We start from the raw sequence: 22,322 nt of genomic DNA, 5'->3' as shown, positions 1-22,322 counted from the left end.
CATTTCTGTGCCGGTGATGATGGAAGATTTATCCTGGAATGAGGATAATATATCTAGCCGTCTATAACACAGTGTCACAAATTGTTGTTTCTCCTGACCTTTTATAGTTCTTGTACGATTCTCCGGTGCTAATTATTGTGTTTATATTTATTTCCGTTTAGCATCAATGTTTTAAGTGCATATTTAGCTCAAGTAAATTTTGAGCTTATTTCATTTATTGCGATAAATTGGTATATTGCATATAAACAAAAACTGTACAAATTTTCACATTTTTAAAAATAGTTTTTATTCCTATTGTCACTGTCAGAAAATTCTTGAAATGTCTGTAGTGCAGGGCAGATGGGATGAAGCGATGATGGGTGACTAAGACAAAAAACATCAAACGTTTTTTACTTTTGTACTCATTTTTAGTAACAGTTATGTAAAACTTTTGTTTTGAAGCCAGTACCTTGTCATTTCTGTGTATGAGTGTGCACAGAAATTTATAAATGTGTGAAAAAGTATTATTTGTAAATAAATACTGTCAATGGTAAAAATAAATAAATGTGATTTTCGTATTCAGCAAGTTAAACTTCATAAAGAAACAGTAAAAAATTCAGCAAAACACAACTTACATTCTGATTTACTCACCGTCAAACCTGTATATGACTCTTTCTTCAGTTGAACACATAAAAAGATATTTTGAGAAATGTCTCATTGTCTTGTGTCCATACAATGGAAGTCAATGGGGTTCTATGTTGTTTGGTTACCAACATTCTTAAAAAAAATCTCTTCTTTTGTGTTCTGGAGTAGAAAGAAAGTCATACAAGTTTGAAATAACAATAATTGGTGAAAGAATTTTATTTTTGGTGAACCGTCTCTTTAAGTGGTCAAATACATTGTGTATAGATGTTCACATCCAGTTTAAATCAATATGATCAGAAGTGTGAATACGACCCGGAATAAAAAATGTGATTCTCCATATACAGATCAGATCAAACCTAAAGTCACTTGACTTAAGTCATTCTTTGTAAAAGGAGCTGTTGAAAAGAATGCAGATGTCAAAGCAAATCAAAACAGCGTCACATGAGAGGAAGTCTACAGCTGCCTTCACTAAAACCCTCGGTTTGGATGTCCACACAGAAAGCGTTGAACGTTATGTGAAGTGGGTTGTAAAAACCCGATTCATAAAAACAATATTTACACTAAGCCCCAGCGAAAGCAAAGATTCATCGTCTTACGGACTGAAAGACTTCTGAAGACCTGTTGCACGTGAGCAGTCGGTCACTTCAGGGTGGCCCCGATCGACCTCTCACACACACACAGTTCAACTTATCACATCGATATCACTAGCAGTGGGTGGCACTCCTCGAGTCGAGAAGTCAAGAAGCCGAAAAGCTCTTTGAGCATCCACTGAGAACACGTGAGAGGATAAACAATCACAGAGCCGTGTGTGAAGAGTCCAAACATTGTGCGGATATAGTCAACTGACCTGAACTCAATAACACATTTGAGAGCTGAGCACCATCAAGTCATGCCCCCTCAAACACCTCACACAGAATTATGGGAAACATCTGGAACATTGTCTTTAAATAAGGAAAACAGAATGGGTTTAATCTTAAAGATGACCCTTCCAGTGTGAACCATGAGCACAGCTACACTCTCCAGTGGTGATAAGAGCAGAAAAACAGCAGCAGACTATTGTCTTCATGTACACTTATATTACAATCTGACAGCTGACAGATCTGAGCTGAAGAAGGAGAGGGCTGTGTGTGTGTGTGACGTTTTTGATATGATGGTGTGTGTGTGTGTGGTTTGAACTGATTGTGTGGTTGTGTGTGTGTAGTTTATGTTTGACCTGATGGTGTGGTTGTGTGTGTGTAGTTTTTGATATGATGGTGTGTGTGTGCGTGTGTGAGTGTAGTTTGAACTGATTGTGTGGTTGTGTGTGTGTAGTTTGTGTTTGACCTGATGGTGTGGTTGTGTGTGTGTAGTTTTTGTTTGACCTGATGGTGTGGTTGTGTGTGTGTAGTTTGTGTTTGACCTGATGGTGTGGTTGTGTGTGTGTAGTTTATGTTTGACCTGATGGTGTGGTTGTGTGTGTGTAGTTTATGTTTGACCTGATGGTGTGGTTGTGTGTGTGTAGTTTTTGTTTGACCTGATGGTGTGGTTGTGTGTGTGTAGTTTGTGTTTGACCTGATGGTGTGGTTGTGTGTGTGTAGTTTTTGTTTGACCTGATGGTGTGGTTGTGTGTGTGTAGTTTGTGTTTGACCTGATGGTGTGGCTGTGTGTGTGTAGTTTGTGTTTGACCTGATGGTGTGGTTGTGTGTGTGTAGTTTGTGTTTGAACTGATGGTGTGGTTGTGTGTGTGTAGTTTGTGTTTGACCTGATGGTGTGGTTGTGTGTGTGTAGTTTGTGTTTGACCTGATGGTGTGGTTGTGTGTGTGTAGTTTATGTTTGACCTGATGGTGTGGTTGTGTGTGTGTAGTTTATGTTTGACCTGATGGTGTGGTTGTGTGTGTGTAGTTTGTGTTTGAACTGATGGTGTGGTTGTGTGTGTGTAGTTTGTGTTTGACCTGATGGTGTGGTTGTGTGCGTGTAGTTTGTGTTTGACCTGATGGTGTGGTTGTGTGTGTGTAGTTTGTGTTTGACCTGATGGTGTGGTTGTGTGTGTGTAGTTTGTGTTTGACCTGATGGTGTGGTTGTGTGTGTGTAGTTTGTGTTTGACCTGATGGTGTGGTTGTGTGTGTCTAGTTTGTGTTTGACCTGATGGTGTGGTTGTGTGTGTGTCGTTTGTGTTTGACCTGATGGTGTGCTGTGTTTGTGTTGTGTGTAGTTTGGATTTGACCTAATGGTGTGTGTGTGTTTGTGTGTTTTTTGTTTGTGTTTGTGTGTGTGGGTGTACGCATGTTTAGTTTGTGTTTGACCTGATGGTGTTTGCGTGTGTGTTTGATTGTGTGTACGCATGTTTAGTTTGGGTTTGACCTGATGGTGTGTGTGTGTTTGTGTGTGTTTGTAAGCATGTTTAGTTTGTGTTTGACCTGATGGTGTGTACACATGTAGTTCTGTTAGATCTGTTGGTGTGTTGTGTGTGTGTGTGTGTATGCATGTTTAGTATGTGTTTGACCTGATGGTGTGGTTGTGTGTGTGTAGTTTGTGTTTGACCTGATGGTGTGGTTGTGTGCGTGTAGTTTGTGTTTGACCTGATGGTGTGGTTGTGTGTGTGTAGTTTGTGTTTGACCTGATGGTGTGGTTGTGTGTGTGTAGTTTGTGTTTGACCTGATGGTGTGGTTGTGTGTGTGTAGTTTGTGTTTGACCTGATGGTGTGGTTGTGTGTGTCTAGTTTGTGTTTGACCTGATGGTGTGGTTGTGTGTGTGTCGTTTGTGTTTGACCTGATGGTGTGCTGTGTTTGTGTTGTGTGTAGTTTGGATTTGACCTAATGGTGTGTGTGTGTTTGTGTGTTTTTTGTTTGTGTTTGTGTGTGTGGGTGTACGCATGTTTAGTTTGTGTTTGACCTGATGGTGTTTGCGTGTGTGTTTGATTGTGTGTACGCATGTTTAGTTTGGGTTTGACCTGATGGTGTGTGTGTGTTTGTGTGTGTTTGTAAGCATGTTTAGTTTGTGTTTGACCTGATGGTGTGTACACATGTAGTTCTGTTAGATCTGTTGGTGTGTTGTGTGTGTGTGTGTGTATGCATGTTTAGTATGTGTTTGACCTGATGGTGTGTACACATGTAGTCCTGTTAGATCTGTTGGTGTGTTGTGTGTGTGTGTGTACGCATGTTAAGTTTGTGTTTGACTTGATGGTGTGTACGCATGTAGTTTCTGTTAGATCTGTTGGTGTGTGTGCGTGTGTGTGTGTGTTGTGTGTGTGTTGTGTTGTGTTGGAGGAGAGCAGGGTTTGTGATTCTATGTGGCAGGGGTTACATTCCTCCAGCAGCTGGTCTTTATTTCACCTCATTCTCTCCATCTTATATTTCTCAGCAGGAGGGATGTTGTTGGGTTCTGAGAGTGATCTCAGGGGGTCTTCTGTGTATGTCACTTATGAAACATGAATACTACAAACACTAACTGCTTACACACACATTTAAACTCAAGACCCCTGAGAAAAACAGCAACACTTATACATCATGTCCATTTCTAACATGTATATGTCAGTGGACTGATTCTGTAATACTATAAAATATTGTCACTTTATGATTTAACTTCCTTGGCAACTATAAACATTGTACAGACAATCAGATTTCAAACTCAGACAGTGTTTTCATACAGCTTACCATCTTTGTTGCTGGTGACGGGGATGTTGTGGACGGTTCTGAGTTTGAAGCAGGAGCCGGTTAACACCTGCAGTTCAACAGAGCTCAACACACACGTCTGCAGATCTGAAACATACACACACACTATGAGGACCAGGTGCTCCGTACACACTCTTCAGTACCCGACAGGAATGTCCTGACCTTTCTTCTGCAGTTTCTGGATGCTCTCGCGCCATTCTGACCTCTCGTAATCTGACGACAGCAAGAACAGGAAACTCTAAAGACAGAGAGAGAAGAGAAAGTGAACATAGTGAAGAAAAACAATGGCGCCACCTGGTGGACAGCAACAAAATTGACATTAGATTTGCATTAAAATGTCCCAAAGAAAACATTCAGAGTCATTGTGGATTTCCCATTCATTCAAGATTTGAGTGTATATTCAAAAATACACCATCAGCACCAAAAAGTGAAATGCAATAAAATTATTGCATAAGTTCCGGTTTTAAACCTTTTCCACACGGTTGTCATGCAGCATGAAAAATGAATTCATAAGTAGGAGTATGCATGAAAAAAAGTAAATTGCAGTTGAAAGTTACATCCCAATTCAGAAATGCCGTTTGAGAGGTTGTGTTGTGTCATACCTTGTTGTGTCTGTTGTGAATGCGGAACGGGATTGTGGGCGAGTGTAACAGCAGATACGACTCCTGCTCGTTCATCTTTTTCCTGAGGCGGTCCAGGTTGCGACTCTGACCCTTTTGTGATTTCTGTCCACACACAACATCAATCTGTTATTAGCGCATTAAACAGGCGAGAACAATATAGCAACAATGTGTAAACAATGTCCTACACACAGCGGACAGACGGCAGCACGAGACATATGAGCAATCGCGTCTATTATCATTTAAAACTGAGAAACTTCCTGCTCTGATTAGCTCTCTCTCTCTCTCTCTCTTTCCCCTTCTGTTCTCTCATCTGTCCGAGTAAGTTTTCTTGGAATTGAGTTAATGAATAAACGGCTCACTGAATGTGTGTGTACATTATATATCGGAGGCAGATATATGCAGTTGCTAAGGTGTTACAAATAACATGCACTGTATTAGCTTCACTTGACCAATGTTCAATCTCAATCACTCGTTTTATCAAAGTACACGCAAGTTCCTTTTTTCTCACCCAAAAATGTAAATTCTGTCTTCATTTACTCACACTCGAGTTGTTCCAAATCTGTATAAATGTCTATATTCGGAAGAACGCGTAGAAATATATTTGTAAGAATGCTTGTAACCAAACATTTCTTGGCCACCATTGACTCCATTAGTAGGAAAATTTGCTTTATAAATGTCTTCATTCTGTTGAACACAAAAGAAGATATTTTGAGCAATGTAGGAGAGCAAGCAGTACTGCGGCACTTTTGACTACCATTGTCATTTTTCCTACTATGGGGGTCAATATTGGCCAAGAAATGTTTGGTTACAAGCATTCTTCTAAATATCTCTCTCTGTGTTCATCAGAACAAAGACATTTATACAGATTGATAACAACTAGAGAGCGAGTAAATGACAGAATTTACATTTTTGGGGTAAACTGTCCCTTTAACATTAAATGCACATCTTTCACAACTTTCGCCAAGAGATCGAAATAACAAAACTAGTCCAGAACCTTTTTACTTTTTTGTTCAAATGATTGCATAAATGGTATTTTGTCAGTTAATGTAATTGTAATGTGTGTAAGAGGAGTGAAGTTTGTGGACTTGTGAAAAAATGGTAATTTCGTGTATACGTGATAAAGAAAAAACTTTTGGAATTTGAGAAGTTGATGAGTGGTGAGTCTCTTTGTGTGTGTATATGAGCGTTTCCATTACAACCATCCTCTCATTATGTTTGTACGGAAATGATGGTTATAGATGCTCAACAGCTAAAGAAACTTAATCCACAACGTTCAGCCTGTTTCTTCATCGTATTACATCTTGATGTAATGTATTTCCTTGTGATACGCTACATGATATCAACATCTGTCAGAAATTATCATTATCAAAGCCTTTAATTTCAAGTACAAGTGACATTAATCGACTCATGATGTGCTCAGAAGTGACTTAATAAAGCAGCAAACAATAGTAAACAAAACCCAAAGATGACGTTTATCTCTAATACCACAAAGGCCCCTAAAAAGCAAAGCTTCAAAGAACCATTCATGGAGTGAAGAAGATATTAAAAACAGTATTTCAGTGAAAACCCACTTTCTCTTTCTGGATATCACTCTTGATGGCAGAGATCTTGATCTTCATCTCTTCTATCTCGTACTCGGGCAGCGTCTGGACGTGAGGAATAGAGTCCGAGTCGTCCAGAGTCTGGAAGCTCAGATCAGCCAGAGGGATGTACCATTTACACTCGTACTGCTGATGTTTTCTGTCGTCACACAAACAAAAAGACTGTAACATCATGTACAGTAAAAATATTATGAAAATGGACTAATCTGCTAAACATCTGGAGAAACCAGGAGCCAGCCTTGACTAAATGATAAAGAAAAGCATCTTATAAGAGCCTGTCGAGATGAATCGTAAACAAAATAAAAGTTTTGTTTATTGTGTACTGTGTATAATATTTATGTATATATCAATGCACACACATACATTGACATTTACCGCCACCTGCTGGCAGTTTTATTTTTTATTTAGTGTAATAATTTGTTATTTTATAAAATTACACTATTTCATATTTCCATTTTATTTAAAAAAATTAAGTATAGTTTATCCAAAATATCACTCATCATTTTCTTATCCTCATGGTCCAAATGTTTGTGTACTATATGTTGAATCTTTACATGTCTTTCTGAAACTTTTTGTAATGTTTCTTAACATTTTTCTTTAGGGTGTAATTTCTCAGCAAACTTTATGTGTAAATAATTTGTGATTAAATAGATTAATTAATCGCCATATCATGTAAATAATTAGATCAAGAATGGCAATCGCTTGACACCTAATAACAACATAACACCCATAGTTACATGTAGAGTTTTGAGTTTACTCTTATTCTACAATGTAAAAAATGAATATTAAAGTAATTCTGACCATTTTAAAGTACTTGCTAAAATTTTATTAGTATGCATTCAAAACGAATACCCATAAAAATAAAAGTTTTTTAAATGGTAAGCAAAAAATGCAATAAACCTAGATAGGCATGATTGTATTTTAAAAACACACGAGTCTATATCATTCTTATGAAATAGCTTTGTTTACAATCTTTGTTTACAGCAGCCATCAATCATTCTCACTGTCTCTCTGTCATTGTAACCATGACAACAACAAAGTGACAAATGATGCTGCACCATCATTTCTGTTTAGTTTATGTACCACAAGAGGGAAAGTGAGTTAAAAAGACTGAAAGCGAGGTTAACAGAAAACATTTTCGTACCCCACGGCGGTCTTCTTCATCTTGGCACAGAGCAGAAGGTCTGTGAAGAGGAAGACGTGACGGAGTTTACGTGTGCCCTCAGACACCTCCACCAGGAAACCGTCCTTGACCAGCTGCCGAACCTGCAAACGCACAGACACCCGCCGTTTATTCCTGTGGACCCGTCACAACTTAAACACACAGACGGTGTGTGCACGTCTGCAGTTACACGTTTGTCACTGACAGATGATAAGATCATAACTCTCTCTCTCCGTCATGAACACACCTCTCCTTTAGGTGTGGTGACAGCCGTCCGGCGCGGATCGATCTCTTCATTGATGTTGGACAGAAAGTTCTGGGATATTCTCAGAGCGTCCTGCAGCAGAGGAAAGTCTGGATGATCCTTTGGGGTGTGTTTCAACAAGTCCTGGTGAAACGCAGCAAACACAGACATTGGTTAGTTTATCCTAACAGAAAGAGAGCGAGAGAGAGAGAGAGAGAGAGAGACTCACATGGAGGACCAGAGTGCTTCGGGTGACACGATCAATAGGCTTGTAGAGGAGAGCTGTAAAAACAAAAAAGATTATCAAATGAATTCATACAGTAGATAATTGATCAAATACTGACCCAAACACACACTTTCTTTCACACAAACGTCTATGACATTGATATGAAATCCTATCACAGATCTATTACAGAGCAAACAGTCAGCGAGGATGAGATCAGCATCTCTTGTGTGCTCCACAAACACCAGACGATCGCTTCAATAAACACTAATACTGAGAGTTTACATCCTCAGATCTGTGAATCCACACACGCTGAATGACTCCACAGGTTCAGAGAGAAAAGAACATGCACCTGTCAGCAGGGACATGCCATACACTTTTAGAAACAAGGGATTCTGTTCCCTTCACTATTTTTGACGCATCGCCTATATTTCTGACAGTGTTCTCTGGTTTGTTGCTTAGATTTGAGTGAAGTAAATTCAGCGAAACACAAGCCAAATCATCTCTGCGCCTGCCAAGAATTTCAAATCTACTTATGGGAGTTGCGCTCTTCAGTTCTTTCATTTCTTGCTGTTTTGGGGTAGCATAAATATGCCCCAGAAAAAGCAGAGGACGACTACGTCCTTTTCTCAAACACATGTATGTTTGTGTTTTGTCGCGTCGACACGAATCACCCAATCGAATTTAAACGTTATGATTTGAAATGATGCTAATGATGCGAAGTGAGAAGAACGAGGCATGTGTCGCGTCGCATCGTGCCGAGTATGTGTTAAATTTTCTTACTGGTACTGGACTGGTAACTCGCTTACACGCTTTGGATGAAAGCGTCTGTTTAATGAGTAAATGTATAACTGATTATTGGGTTCTGTTGTCTGCTCGCATCCGGAATGGAATTATCCTTAATTCCCACTAAAGAGAAGTTGTTTTGCGCCGAATACTCACAATGTATTATCATACTTCATCATATTTACTACATAAAAATGTAACATGTTTAGTTTCATTTTATGTTGAAATTGGCAAAAACAATTGGTAATATGGTAAAGTCAGTGTGTTCCAATAGTGTTCCCTATGGTAGGCTATCATGGCATTTTCCCAAAATTTCCACTAGGGTCCTCTAAAATGCCAACTGGTATTCTATACAGAAGTTATTATATGAACATGTACATGAAACGTTACTTTTATGAGAAGCAATAAAATACATTAATAATTAATTCCTGTGTGTTTCGTCCAAGGTAAGAACACAATTGTTTTTAATGTCCATCGAACTGTATGTTTTGTGATTCAAATCTTGATATTTCATTGGCTTTGTGAGAATGACCCAGCTAATTTCTCTAAATATATCTGTTCCATGAGTCTAAATAAAGAAAATATAAATAACACACTTTTTATATTAGTTATAATATAATATATAATCCTTTTTAAAGTACGTACTCAATTCTTAAAAAAATATAAATACTATATTTTATTTTAGCCTAGTTTGGTCCTTTTGTAGCGTGCAGCAGTGCACAGAGACAGTGAAGAAAATACTCAAAGTTACTCAGGAAATAGAGAGAATGTGATCAGGACGAGACGCAGATCGAACTGAATCTGTCCTTCAACAGTGAGCAAGATGTCTCAACATCACAGCTCTCCAAAACTAAGTTTAACCTCATATTCACGATGAGTGAACTTTTTTTAGCGTGAAGCTTTGCTGTTTGACGACACTAGTGGGAAAATCTCTCTCACATTTTCATTATGTGACAAAATTATGACGGGCGTCCTGCAGTGGTCTTGGCGCCTTTCACTAATGGCCGTCAATTCCCAGCAGCCCTCTCTCACTTACACACAATCTAATCACATCAAGATAGGACCGAACAGCCTGACATGAAATATTTCCCATGAGTCTCTGCAGGGCTGATGGATGACTAAAGAGAGAAAGTGTAAAGAGGCAGAGAGTAAAATGAGAAAAAGAACAATGCTTCTACCGTGTGGGTACAACAGTGATATTCTGATTTGGATATCCCACAATCCTCTGCATGTCACAGCTGCCTAGATTTCAGATATTACACAAAATCAGTTCATTCAGCTTTCTCTGATTTATTCCACCCCAGACTGGCCAAATAACAGGTGACTAGAAAAGACCCAAACAGGACATAGGTTGTGACATCCAATCACAATCCTGGAGCACAAATCTCAGCACAGATACTTGCATACTAATTCGACTCCTACATGCCTTTCAAATAGAGTCCAAGAATAAACCTCTCATGATCAATAGCTATGATTTCTATACATTCACCTGCTATTGAGCGAAAGGGAACAACGGCGAAAGTTGATGTGTGTGTGTGTGTTTGTTTGTGTACAGCATGTGGGTGTGAATGCCAGTTCGTAAAGTCCCTGTGAAATAAAAAATTACAATGCCTTTTCATGAAATATAGCAGTGTTTATTGTAAATAGTTTAACAATGTTGTTCATTTTCTTGTTAATAACGTGTGCCCACATAAACTTCAGTACAAATCTGAAAATGCACTTCCACCCTGAGGTGATTATTCATCTTATGTTGGCTTGGGCGGAGCATCCATTAACTCCTCCCCTTCAACTGTTAGTCTGCTGCTAGTTTCATTTCAATATGCAACGGCCGTTTTTATACATCCAATCAAATCGGAGAGATAGACAAAAGCCACGCCCACTGTTTTTCCTTTTATACAGAAGTTAAAACGATCGCAACTTGCAGTTCACAGGGACTTTAAAGTTCACAAATCCTGTGCAAATCAATCCACAAAAACATGGAAGCCAACACAATTTTGTGCAAACGTTAAGCAAAGTTAAATAAAATATTGCACTCCGGTTACTCTTTGCCATCTCTCTATCGTCATCTTTATTTTACTAATTAAATTATGTCATGTTTTGTCCTTTAATAAATAATATTTATATATATTGCACTCCGGGCTCTCAAAAAATTGCCATCTTTCTATTGTCATCTTTGTATTTTTAATTAAATTATGTCATTTTTTGTCCATTAATAAATAAATAGAATAAAACACTATAAAATAAAATAAAATAAAATATTGCACTCTGAGTACTCAAAAAATTGCCATCTCTCTATTGTCATCTTTGTATTTCTTATTAAATTATGTCATGTTTTGTCCATTAATAAATAAATAAATAAAATATTAAACTCGGGGAATTTAGATCATTGCCATCTCTCTTTTGTCATTTTTGTTTTTCTAATTAAATTATGTCATGTTTTGTCAATTGATTAAGAAGGAAAATAATATCAAATAAAATAAAATATTGCACTCCGGGTACTCAGAACATTGCCATCTCTCTATCCTCATCTTTGTTTAACTTATTAAATTATGTCATGTTTTGACCATTTATTAAGAAGGAAAATAATAACTAATAAAATAAAGTATAAAAATTGTCCGTAGGGTGTGAGTGCGTGAGGGAATGAGTGAGTGTGTGTGCCCTGCGATGGGTTGGCACTCCATCCAGGGTGTATCCTGCCTTGATGCCCGATGACTCCTGAGATAGGCACAGGCTCCCCGTGACCCGAGGTAGTTCGGATAAGCGGTAGAAATGGAATGGAATGGAATAATAAAATAAAGGACACTTCATACACGACAGCATTATAAAATATTATTCAAAGCTTCCTGTCACATATCCTATTAATATAGTGAAAGTCTTTAACAATGAATTTTTATGTACTTACTGTTTCTTATTTTTAACCAAAAAATAGTCCAGATTTCACCTTTGAGATCACATCATTTGTTACATAAGAAACCTAACAAGACGTTCATGGATGAGTCAGAGTTTAAGTATGACATAGTTTGGTATGGGAGTATTAAAATAAACACACATAAACCTTTCTTACATTTGGCTTTTCCTGTGCTGTATATTTTCTCAAACCACCCACATGCAGTTGATTCAGAAGGTGTTTGGAGATGATTTATTTGAAGCGGTCCTGACAGCAAAACTATTGCTCTGTTAGAAACAAGACAACAGATATTGGAGACAACTGCTGTGGGCTGATGCTATATGTGTCGCACTCACGTAAGACATTCAAGTGCAAGTTCTAGTGCTCTTCTGAAAACCCCAGTGCTTGAGGATTCCTGTCACACCAGCCAGAATTATTTATTTAAACAGTTAAAGAACAGTGTATAACAACATCTCCCTTTTAAGAAAGGAATGATAGCAGCCATTGGAACATCTTAAATTATAACATTGCTTTCTTGTTTTAACAATTATGAGAAAACAACTGAATAAAACACACACGTCCAAACTGCAAACTTTCAACAATGACACCACATTTGAATGCGGGAGTGAATGCCCTGATAGTTCCATGTGTCGGCATTTGTGATGATTGACACACTAGTAACCATAGCAACGTTCTGGCGTCTCGCAGCTGTAAGAATATAACCCGTTTGGTATCAGTTATTTTTCATAAATTAGCTTTTTCCATCAATTAAACTAAAGTACCTCTGACAGACCAGTGTGTTTTGTTAGAGAGCGCTATTTTGCAGTGTTGCCATGTTTACTTGTTTTTAACCACTTTTGTGTTTGGTCTTACATTATAAAGCCCGAAACTTTATTGGTCCTATCATACACGCGGGGCAAGGCGCAGCAAATGTGTTTTCGCTAGTTTCAGCCCGACGCACTTTCATTTTTTCTCATTTGCGCTCATTTGTGCGCTGGTGGGCGTGCGTCTTGGTCTAAAAAAGAGGTGTTTTCAGGCGCATTGGCATTTCAGGAACTGAAAATATACTATGCCATAGACCAACTCAAACCTGGTCTAAAGTCAATGGCGCGGTATTTTTTTGTTATTTAAAGATCGCGTTAGTATAAAATGTGCCTCTGGGCGGGTCCACAACGCACTTTATTTATTACACAGAGGGAAGTGCAGCAGTCCCTAAACTTGACAAATATAAAAATAAATGGACTACAATGGAAAAGATGATTATTGTGGACATAAAGATAAAACTCCTGCAGATGCCCTTCCTCTCTGGAGAAGCGTCCAGTCTTTGCTTTTGCAAAGTCCGCCGTTTAAATAGCGAATCCGCCATGGCGCGATCGCAACTGGCTCTTAAAGAGAATGAGAGATGAGACTCTGATTGGTTTACTGCACGTTACTCCCAAAAAACAGCAATTACTCATTAAGAGAATCAGGACAACCCGTTTAGACATTTTAGACATTTACATTTAGTCATTTGGCAGACGCTTTTATCCAAAGCGACTTACATTGCACTTATTACAGGGACAATCCCCCTGGAGCAACATGGAGTAAAGTGTCTTGCTCAAGGACACACTGGTGGTAGCTGCTGGGATCGAACCAGCAACCTTTTGATTACTAGTTCAGTGGTTTAACCCACTAGACCACCATCTCCACCATGCATCTGGGCGTGCTGAACGTTTTCCCGTCGATAAACAAGTAAAAAATGATTCTGACACACACTGGGCACTTTATACCATGTGCTTAGACCGTGAAAATAGGGCCCTAGGTGTTAAAAATGGTCAGTTGTGGTTATAAGAGTACATTATTTGTATTTTCAAGGTTTATTTTGGACTTGTCTTTTTTTGTCAAATGTCAAATTTGCAAAAGGAAAGACTTCTTTCAATGCTGTTTTCTAGCACCTCGCATACAGACGGAAAGATACGTCATGAACACGTAGTTATTGAGTTTGGCTGTGTTCACACTGCGTATAGTTCTGGTAAATGCTTTTGTCACAATCTGCATTTTTCAGGGGTTAATTTGTTAGAATGCCATTATCACTCTGGTAAACCAAATTTATCCACAGTGTGTATGCGTATCAGTTTACTTGACTGCAACAAAAATGAGTGACAGGCAACGGACAGCTGAGTGATTTAGCTGAACAGTCCAGACCTCATAAACCGCTTGATCTGCACAGAGCATCAGTTGAACACACTACGGTCCACACGCTTTGTGTCATTTGATCGGCTCTTTTGATCAGCCGTTATGGAGATCCTCTATCAAGCTATTTAAAGCGATTAGCAGCCAATAATGATTGGTGACCGATCAATCGGAGAACCCCTCCTTGAGGTTCTGGTGCACGGCGGAGGACAGCTCCTATCTGTTTTCAACAGAAACTGATTGTTGGAGTCTACTTGATGATGTCATCAGAATGTTTGTAATCGAATAGATAAACATTTGACTGTATGAGAAAAAGTGCACAGATCCATTCGTCTGATCAGTTCTCTCTCTCCCCACAGCTTGCTCACTTGAAAGAGCTCCTTCATCTGTCTATCATCTATGGCTGTGGTGACTGCAGCTGGTGCATTGTGGGAAATAATCCTCCATTCACCTTGGAATGGAAAGAGGAAGAAAATGCATGCAGAGTGACAGGCATGTCCGAGGTACAGTGAACTAAAAATTCAGAAATTCAGATGGCAGTCTGCTGTCATTCACAACAGGACACAGTTACTTTGTATTATATGACAAAGTGACTAAATTAAGTCATTTTTGGCGGAAAATAAAATAAAGTAATAAATATAAGTTTTGGTTCAAAGGTCCAAAAGAGATCGACTTCATGCGTTCAAGAGATCCTCTGAGAAAAACTAAAGTGTGCATTGTTGTAGATCTATTCATGTCACAGCATTTAGTTATTTACTAAAATCCGATTGTAATTTCAGTTCGATTAGTCATGCTTGGTGGCTTGGTCTTCTGACATATTTATGGATCGAAGCAATTAAATCAATTACAATATTTGAGCGATGATCAGCCAAATCGAAGACGACATGCTTTGAAAATCTATGTAGATAACGGGCCAACTGATCTTAACGACACAAACTCAAAATGTTAAGGACACACAATTTGTCCAAAAAAGCAGATTCGTTATAGAGGTAGTTCACCCAAAAGTGACCATTCTGAGAAATGTCTCTGTGGTTTTGTGTCAATAAAGTCAAAACATTCTTGAAAATATCTTCTGTGTTCTGCCGAAGAAAGTCATACATGACTGGAATTACATGAGAGTAAATAATGAAGATTTTCTTTTTAGGATGAACTACTCCTTTAAGTTAAACTAACATATATGTCAACATTAACTCAAATAATTGTTTTTATTCTTTTTTTGGAGTGTTGCACAGTGAACAACTGTTTTGCACTTATTCTTTAGATTTAGTCATATAGCCCCACTAGAATATCACAGCAAAACCTGCACAACTGTAAAACAACGGAAACCATCCAGAACTTATGGTGATCTCATTCAAATTAGTTCGTCTGATCATTCTCCATCAAATCAAAAATGCTGCACACAAAGCCAGGACACATCCAAAGTCAATCAATATTAAGCCAAACCACAGAACAATCTAGAAATAAGCATCAAAAGTTTCGTGCACCCCTCAGAAAACCTGCCCATCAATGCATTGAATAGCGCTTCAGTTACCGTAAGTGCAGTTACAACAGAGACGGAGAACCAGCAGAACCTCCATGATAAACTTCCCCGTTCCTTCAGTCCTCAAACTGCACTCGCACTACTTCTCATTCTGCACCCGCTTTTATCCCTCACACACACAGCGCCAGAGAGAGAGAGAGAGAGAGAGAGAGAGAGAGAGAGAGTGAGAGAGAGAGAGAGTGTGAGAGTGTGAGAGAGAGAGAGAGAGAGAGAGAGAGAGAGAGAGAGACTCGCACACTTCCATCTCACAGGGACACACACACACTTGAGTTGTGGACGCTGCATACACAAGCAGGATGCAGAAGACACTCTTAAAGAGACACTGCGCTCATTCATACGCAAGCATTCACTCAATGAATCCTTCTCTTACCCTCCATGGTGTTATTTGTGGTGCAGTCCTTGGATTCTTTAGGTCCTTTAACTTTCAGATTCTGTCAAGAGACAAGAGTGTTCGCTATAAATACACACTGCCTGACAATCCATACAAAGACGCCACATCTGCTTCACACAGCACCATCTGATACTGTACATTTGCATTTATGCATTTGGCAGGTGCTTTAATCCACGGCGAATTATACTATAAATTGTCTATACATACGTACATCCGATATGAAATTAATGAAAAGAAATGTGATGTGGAAATACTTCTGTGTGTCTGTGAAATTTTTTATATGTACCAAGATGAACTTTTCCTTAAAGGTCCGGTATGTAATATTTAGGAGGATCTACTGACATAACTGCAATATAATATACATATCTATTAGAGCCCGACCGATAAAGGAATTTTAAAGCCGATTCCGATACACATATTTGGTGATTTAAAAATCCGATATTCCGATATATCGGTCGATATATATGTTTAAAAAAGAAATTCCAGAAACGCCTGACAAAACATAAACCGATTTCCCTAACATTAGTTATTTATAGTTATTTATGAGTCCTCACAAAAATAATAGGATAACTCAGTTTAAAAATAAACTTGTTTGTTTTATTGTCACATCAGAACATCACTGCTCTGCAGAGCGCGTTTCGTAAATACGTTATATCCTTTGGCAAAGAAACGAAAATGCTGCGACATCTAAGTCCTGTGTCAACCACTGTAACGCTTCAAAAGGAAGGGGTGGAGTGAGCCATTGGTTGCAGTTCGCAACTAGATGTTGCTTTTTTTATACACTGGACCTTTAAGCTGTGTAGTGTTGACAAGCTCACCTCAGAGATCTTCTGAAACTGGCCGTTCGCCTGACTGCATTTCTCCACCGTCTCCACTGCCAATTTGTAGTTGTCCACAAAGGCTTTGTACACACCGAGCTGACTGGCCTGAGAAATGAGAGGGGCAATTCCAGCGTTATGGACGTGACATTTTGCGTTATGGACGTGACATAAAAATGCTCAGAGAATGAATGTTACGATTCTATTGAACCATCTCTTTATATTTTACTGAACCCTTGTTGATAGACTCTAAACATAAAAAAATGTCAGTCTATGAAAAAAAAATATCTAAAAAAAAGTGTGACAAAAAAAAGATGTAGTTTTTGAGAGGAGATAAACTTTGTAGGACTTCTTTAAAATATAATGCACAATCCTGAAGCAATAATACACAATGAATGGAGAAGGGATGACTCTTCATAGAACATAAAATTGTTACTATCCTGAAAATGTCACTTACCTGACTATGAAAAATCATGCACTAAAAATAAAACAAATGCTTTACAAATTTGAAGAGCGACCACACAAGGGTATTTGAACCACCAACTGTTAAAATCTGTGCTGTTACCATAGTTAAAACCCCTGGTAAAAGTTTTTTTTCGTGGTAAGGTTGATATTTTTGTGGAATTCGTGACATAACAACCAACAGAATACAATGCTAAGAGAGAGGTGAGGATGAAAACCTGAGATGAGAAACTGAAGAACTTCTGAGATACAGACGGATGAAACAGACTGAATGACAACATCATTTCTAGACTTCACAGAGAATTTATCAATGTCCGATCGTCACGCACACACCTGGGTTCAACCTCAGGATGAGAGATACACAGAAACCTGAGGTTCCGCGGAAAGACATCAAAGTTAAATGAAACTCCTCACATCACAGATTTTCCAACTCTCACTTTTTTTCCCTCTCAATATCTTTCATGACCCATACACTGTTCTCCTTCATGCCGACTTCTGTAATGTTAAAATGATTGCTGCAAGAACAGAATAACCCGACACAGAGTTCTCAATCTCCGTCCCAGCATGCTCTTCTCTCCCGTTGCCTGGTCAAGGTTCGAAACACGTCGCTTAGCAACACCGTATCGAGCTCTATGACTCACTGAGCGCATCCCTGAACAAGCGCTGACACACACACACACGTCACAAAGACGAAGAGACATTTGTGGGAAGAGAAGTGGGAGAGTGAGAGAATGTTGTCTAAGGGAGAGAAACTCTATTGCTCATGCTAAACCTTCCCTTCTGTTCAAAAGCCCAACATGTTTGACGCTGTCATTACTGTTTCGTGCATCTCTGTCGATGTATTTCAAAGTGTCGGGGGGAGCTGTAAGTACTCCATCTGCTAACTGAATGATTGTCACAGTGTGGTGTTAAGCGGATAAAATTATTTTTCAGAAAAGTGTTGCTGCGTAACCTTCTGCCATCTGGCGTTTCATAAATGGGATAAATGAACTGTAACCTGTACCGAAGAGTAATGCATGCTGGGAAGAAAACATTGTGTGAGAATAATGCTCCTGACCTGACATATTACTTGACATTTTTATGGATTTCTTTTATGAATATTAAAATGAAACCCACGCTATAATATAATTTGCCTTTTTCATTTTCCTATAAAAGAAGATAGACAACCGCAGAAAAGAATAAGAGACCATTTCAAGATTAGTTTTTAATGATTTTAAATGTACTATTTAGAGGTCTGTGTTTAGGTAAAATGATCGTTTTTGTTTTATTCTGTGAACTGCAAACAATATTTCTCCCAAATTTAAAATAGAAATCTTGTTTCCATTTGCAGAAAATAAAAACTGGAGAAACAGGTGAAAATAACAGAAAAGATGCTCTGTGTTTTTCAGACCTCAAATACTGCAAAGAAAACAAGTTCATATTCACTAAAATTCTTTCAGCGGCTGTATATACTGTATGCATACGCGTGTATCACCCATAAATATAAGAAAACAAATATAAAAGTATTATAAAAGGCAGAAATCCAGTATTGTGTCACACCTGCAAAAGATACCTGCAACAAACATCCATTAGCACATTAAGACGCCGAAAATACCTTTAACCAGGTTTAAGAAAGACCATCCAGGCTTTATAAGACGTTTAATCTGTTTAGCAGCGTCAGAGAACCCAGAGAGACATGAAGCGTCTCACAATAACACAAGTTATTGCACATTTATCAGGAGGACGTGATGAGTAAACTACCTACAGTCTGCACTCCAGCAAATTCATTCCTAACACACAAACACCGGCTTCAGGACATACACGAAAAAACACAACAGTCATTTTTTCTTTTTCTTTTCAGCTGTGTCTACAGTTGTGTGCTGCCCATCTAGAAAGCATCTGCGGGCATCGCACACGTGCCGTGCCTTTAAATGAACAATCGATAAACACACACACAATTACACGCACACACAGGGGTCTGAATAGAGAGGAATCATTAATTTTCATCTGGCGGGACAGATCATCTGAACAAGACTGGACATATTGAGACATTATCTCAGACTGTGCTCTCTCTCTCTCGCTCATTCTCTCTCCCTCTCTCTCGCTCTCTCTCTCTCTCGCTCTCTCTCGCTCTCTCTCGCTCTCTCTCGCTCTCTCTCGCTCTCTCTCGCTCTCTCTCGCTCTCTCTCGCTCTCTCTCTCTCTCTCGCTCTCTCTCGCTCTCTCGCTCTCTCTCGCTCTCTCTCGCTCTCTCGCTCTCTCTCGCTCGCTCTCTCTCTCTCGCTCTCTCGCTCTCGCTCTCTCTCGCTCTCTCGTCCCGTCTCAACAGATGGAGAATGAAGACTGCATTGCGAGGATTTTCAGCAAATACTTCAATTTTAGTTAATCACCAAACCCATTCATATACCAGGACACTTGATGTATTGGGTGCAAGGGCACAAAAGTTATTTAATTGTGAAGCTTGGGAAAAATTTAACTTTTCGGTTCGAATAGGGCTGGGTGATACTGCGAAAACATTTATCATCTTTCATATTATTCAATATTGATAATTCTTCACACAGTTTAAAAGCCTTTATTAAGATCAGTAGAAAATGAGGTTTGATTTTACCGCTGTATTATTCACATTTCCTCCTATTTTGACTGTATTACTGTTAAGTGTTTTGGTAATAAACAGACTTGTTATAACAGAGACAGCAACAGATTTATTAGGTTACTGTCACTTTAAGAGCTAATGCTAATGCTGTTGACTTCATTTATAACATTAGCCACTGTGTTTATGTGAACCTTGTGTGTTTTTTGCATAATCTTGTGTGCCGTTTTGCAGTTAAATAGCTGATAGTAGCGCTGTTCGCTGTGCATGCGCGTAAGATGGCTCAGACAGACAAACTGTCTGTGAGTCAAATTGCTTATCAGCTTAAACAGGCAGAACATTAAAATGCATGCAATTAATAAACTTTCGTGATGAAGATGTGCAATGCGTGGGATGTGTGTCAAGCACGCTTGATGGACGCGCACGCATGAATAGTCGTTGATTGAACATTTAATAGCACGAGTAACTATCTCTCTGTAAAAGCAAAATCAAACCTGGCAGGTTACATGCAGGCTAGTTCTTAAAAAATGCTCGCACAGTCTAAGAAAATAAAAGAATGTTGATGATCCAGTGACTGCGCATGGGTTGTTATGCAAAAACTTCATGTCTATTTTTGGAGTGTTGCATCAAACGTTATTCTATCATTATTACCTAACACATAAAGGTGTTTCGTCCATACATATCGTAACCGTTTTAACGGCCGTCCCTAGGTTCCAAAAGACAAAAAATCCCATCAGGGCTTTCAACAGTAAAAGGGCGAAGCTACACATTTGAATGGATTTGTTTTAATGGATGACCAAAAAAAAAGCCAATAAGAGCTTAGCATGCCGTTTCATGAGGTGACAGCTCAACTCAACGCTACATTTCTTGTTAACCACAAACAAACACACTACAAAAAACTGACAGTACACCCTACAAATGACTTCATTATGGGGACACACCGGTGCCGTCTCACACTCACCAGTTTTTGGAAGAGGTGTCCTACGATGACTTTCTCATCCCACTGCTGAATGTTGGGAGACATGGCGTCATAAAACTCCTTATGAATCTCAAAGATGTCTTGGATCATAAAGAAAATAGTGTCAATCTGCTCAACGGTCAGCACAGGCTTTGATGTGGTGGCCGTGGCCTTCAGTGGCTTCATGGGCTGAGGAAGAAGAAAGAAACATTGTGATGTGACATTCTGTGAGGACAGCTGTGAACGAAACCTGTCATGGAAAATGAGAATTGAAACGAGTATTGTGAAGTGCCTCTGTGGTCTGTTTGTCTTGATGACATATAACTCTGCAATGCATTATGGGAAAATGCTGAAAAGAGGAAACTCACGCTCACACCATCCAAAAGCGGCTTCAGAGCGGCAGAAAGTTTCTTAACGTATGTATGTATGTATTAGACTTCCTTTCCTCACCAGTGCTGGTAACACTGTGTGAAAGTTCACGGCGGTTATTTTCTGACCCACATAGGGTAGTACAAGAGTCCACTCTTTGGTACTTAAAGCCTATTGAAAATCTGATAACAAAGACAGGTCTATAAAGGAGTAGTTCACGTTTTTTTTGTGCACACAATGAACATAAAGTTGACATCGGTCACATTCTGGACTAGACATTTTAGCTTGTTTTATAAATTTGGGATGACATCGCTGGTTCAACGCTGGTCCAGAAGAACTTCCCCTTTATAAATAAAAGGGGGATTAAAAAAAAAAAAAACTTGGCTTTAAAACTGTGAATTCAACTGAAAAATAAATGCACAGCTGAACCACGTATAAGGAAAGGGGTGCGCTGTGGATTTATACCACAAGAAAAGAGAGAGGATCCTTACAAAATGCGTCACAATAATCGTTTTACTTAGATTATTTTGTTTTTGTAATTATTGAAAGCCAAAATTGAGGTTTACGGTTCATTTTCTAATAATTGCACAGCCCTAAATGTATACAGGTCTGAAATAACTTGAGGGCGAGTAAATTATGACCCAATTTTTATTTTTGGGTGAACTATCCCTTTAATACCCCAAGACACATAAATGAATCTTATTATAGCAGCTTATTGAGTCATTACTGTTTTATTTCAGAAACGATTGGAGAAGATCCGCTCTATTATTTATATATCCAGCCCTGCAGTGGCTTTTGCAACTTTTTTGTTAGCGTGCCGAGTAATGTTTGGACAGGAAGTGTGCAGAGAGCAGAACTGCACAATTACTCACATCTGTTTTAACTAAGACGCTTTGAGTTTAGAATAAGCCGACAGCTACTGACTTCTCCCGAGCATGCTTATGAAATTACATGTTTTTATTTGTTACATTTTTGTAAGGATTTTATTGTGTCCCAGTGTCTGGCGACTGATTCGGTTTGCTAAACAGCAGTGGAAGCTTTCGTTGGTTTCATTTCGGTTCTGTGTCCACCCCATCACTACTAGCGTAGCATACAGAAACCCAATGTTGATTCAATTCCCATTAGACAGTAAGAAGAAATAATGAGAAACTGGGGCACTTATGGAAGTGGATGTTTGACCGGTGTGATATGTTATGTCAAATAATGAATGCTTTGAAGTAATAAAACAAGATGGGAAATGACAC

At 38.8% G+C, this 22,322-nt stretch overlaps 1 protein-coding gene across 4 annotated transcripts in view; it reads right to left on the bottom strand.

Moving 5' to 3' along the window:
* The window catches only part of abr (ABR activator of RhoGEF and GTPase), a 106,829-nt gene that overhangs the window by 38,606 nt on the left and 45,901 nt on the right, over positions 1-22,322 (bottom strand). For all 4 annotated transcript variants that reach the window (XM_056745348.1, XM_056745349.1, XM_056745350.1 and 1 more), the window contains 10 exons: positions 20,713-20,898; positions 16,722-16,829; positions 15,883-15,943; positions 8,134-8,186; positions 7,908-8,048; positions 7,643-7,764; positions 6,469-6,637; positions 4,877-4,999; positions 4,437-4,512; positions 4,257-4,361 (listed from right to left, as the gene is read on the bottom strand). In XM_056745348.1, coding sequence (XP_056601326.1) covers positions 4,257-4,361; positions 4,437-4,512; positions 4,877-4,999; positions 6,469-6,637; positions 7,643-7,764; positions 7,908-8,048; positions 8,134-8,186; positions 15,883-15,943; positions 16,722-16,829; positions 20,713-20,898 — 1,144 coding nt within the window. The remainder of the gene's footprint in view (positions 1-4,256; positions 4,362-4,436; positions 4,513-4,876; positions 5,000-6,468; positions 6,638-7,642; positions 7,765-7,907; positions 8,049-8,133; positions 8,187-15,882; positions 15,944-16,721; positions 16,830-20,712; positions 20,899-22,322) is intronic.

Source organism: Triplophysa dalaica, chromosome 4 (genome assembly GCF_015846415.1).
Source record: "Triplophysa dalaica isolate WHDGS20190420 chromosome 4, ASM1584641v1, whole genome shotgun sequence".
Classification (NCBI taxonomy): domain Eukaryota; kingdom Metazoa; phylum Chordata; class Actinopteri; order Cypriniformes; family Nemacheilidae; genus Triplophysa; species Triplophysa dalaica.
The sequence above is the reverse complement of the archived record's forward strand: the minus strand, read 5'-3'. Positions and strand labels throughout refer to the sequence as shown.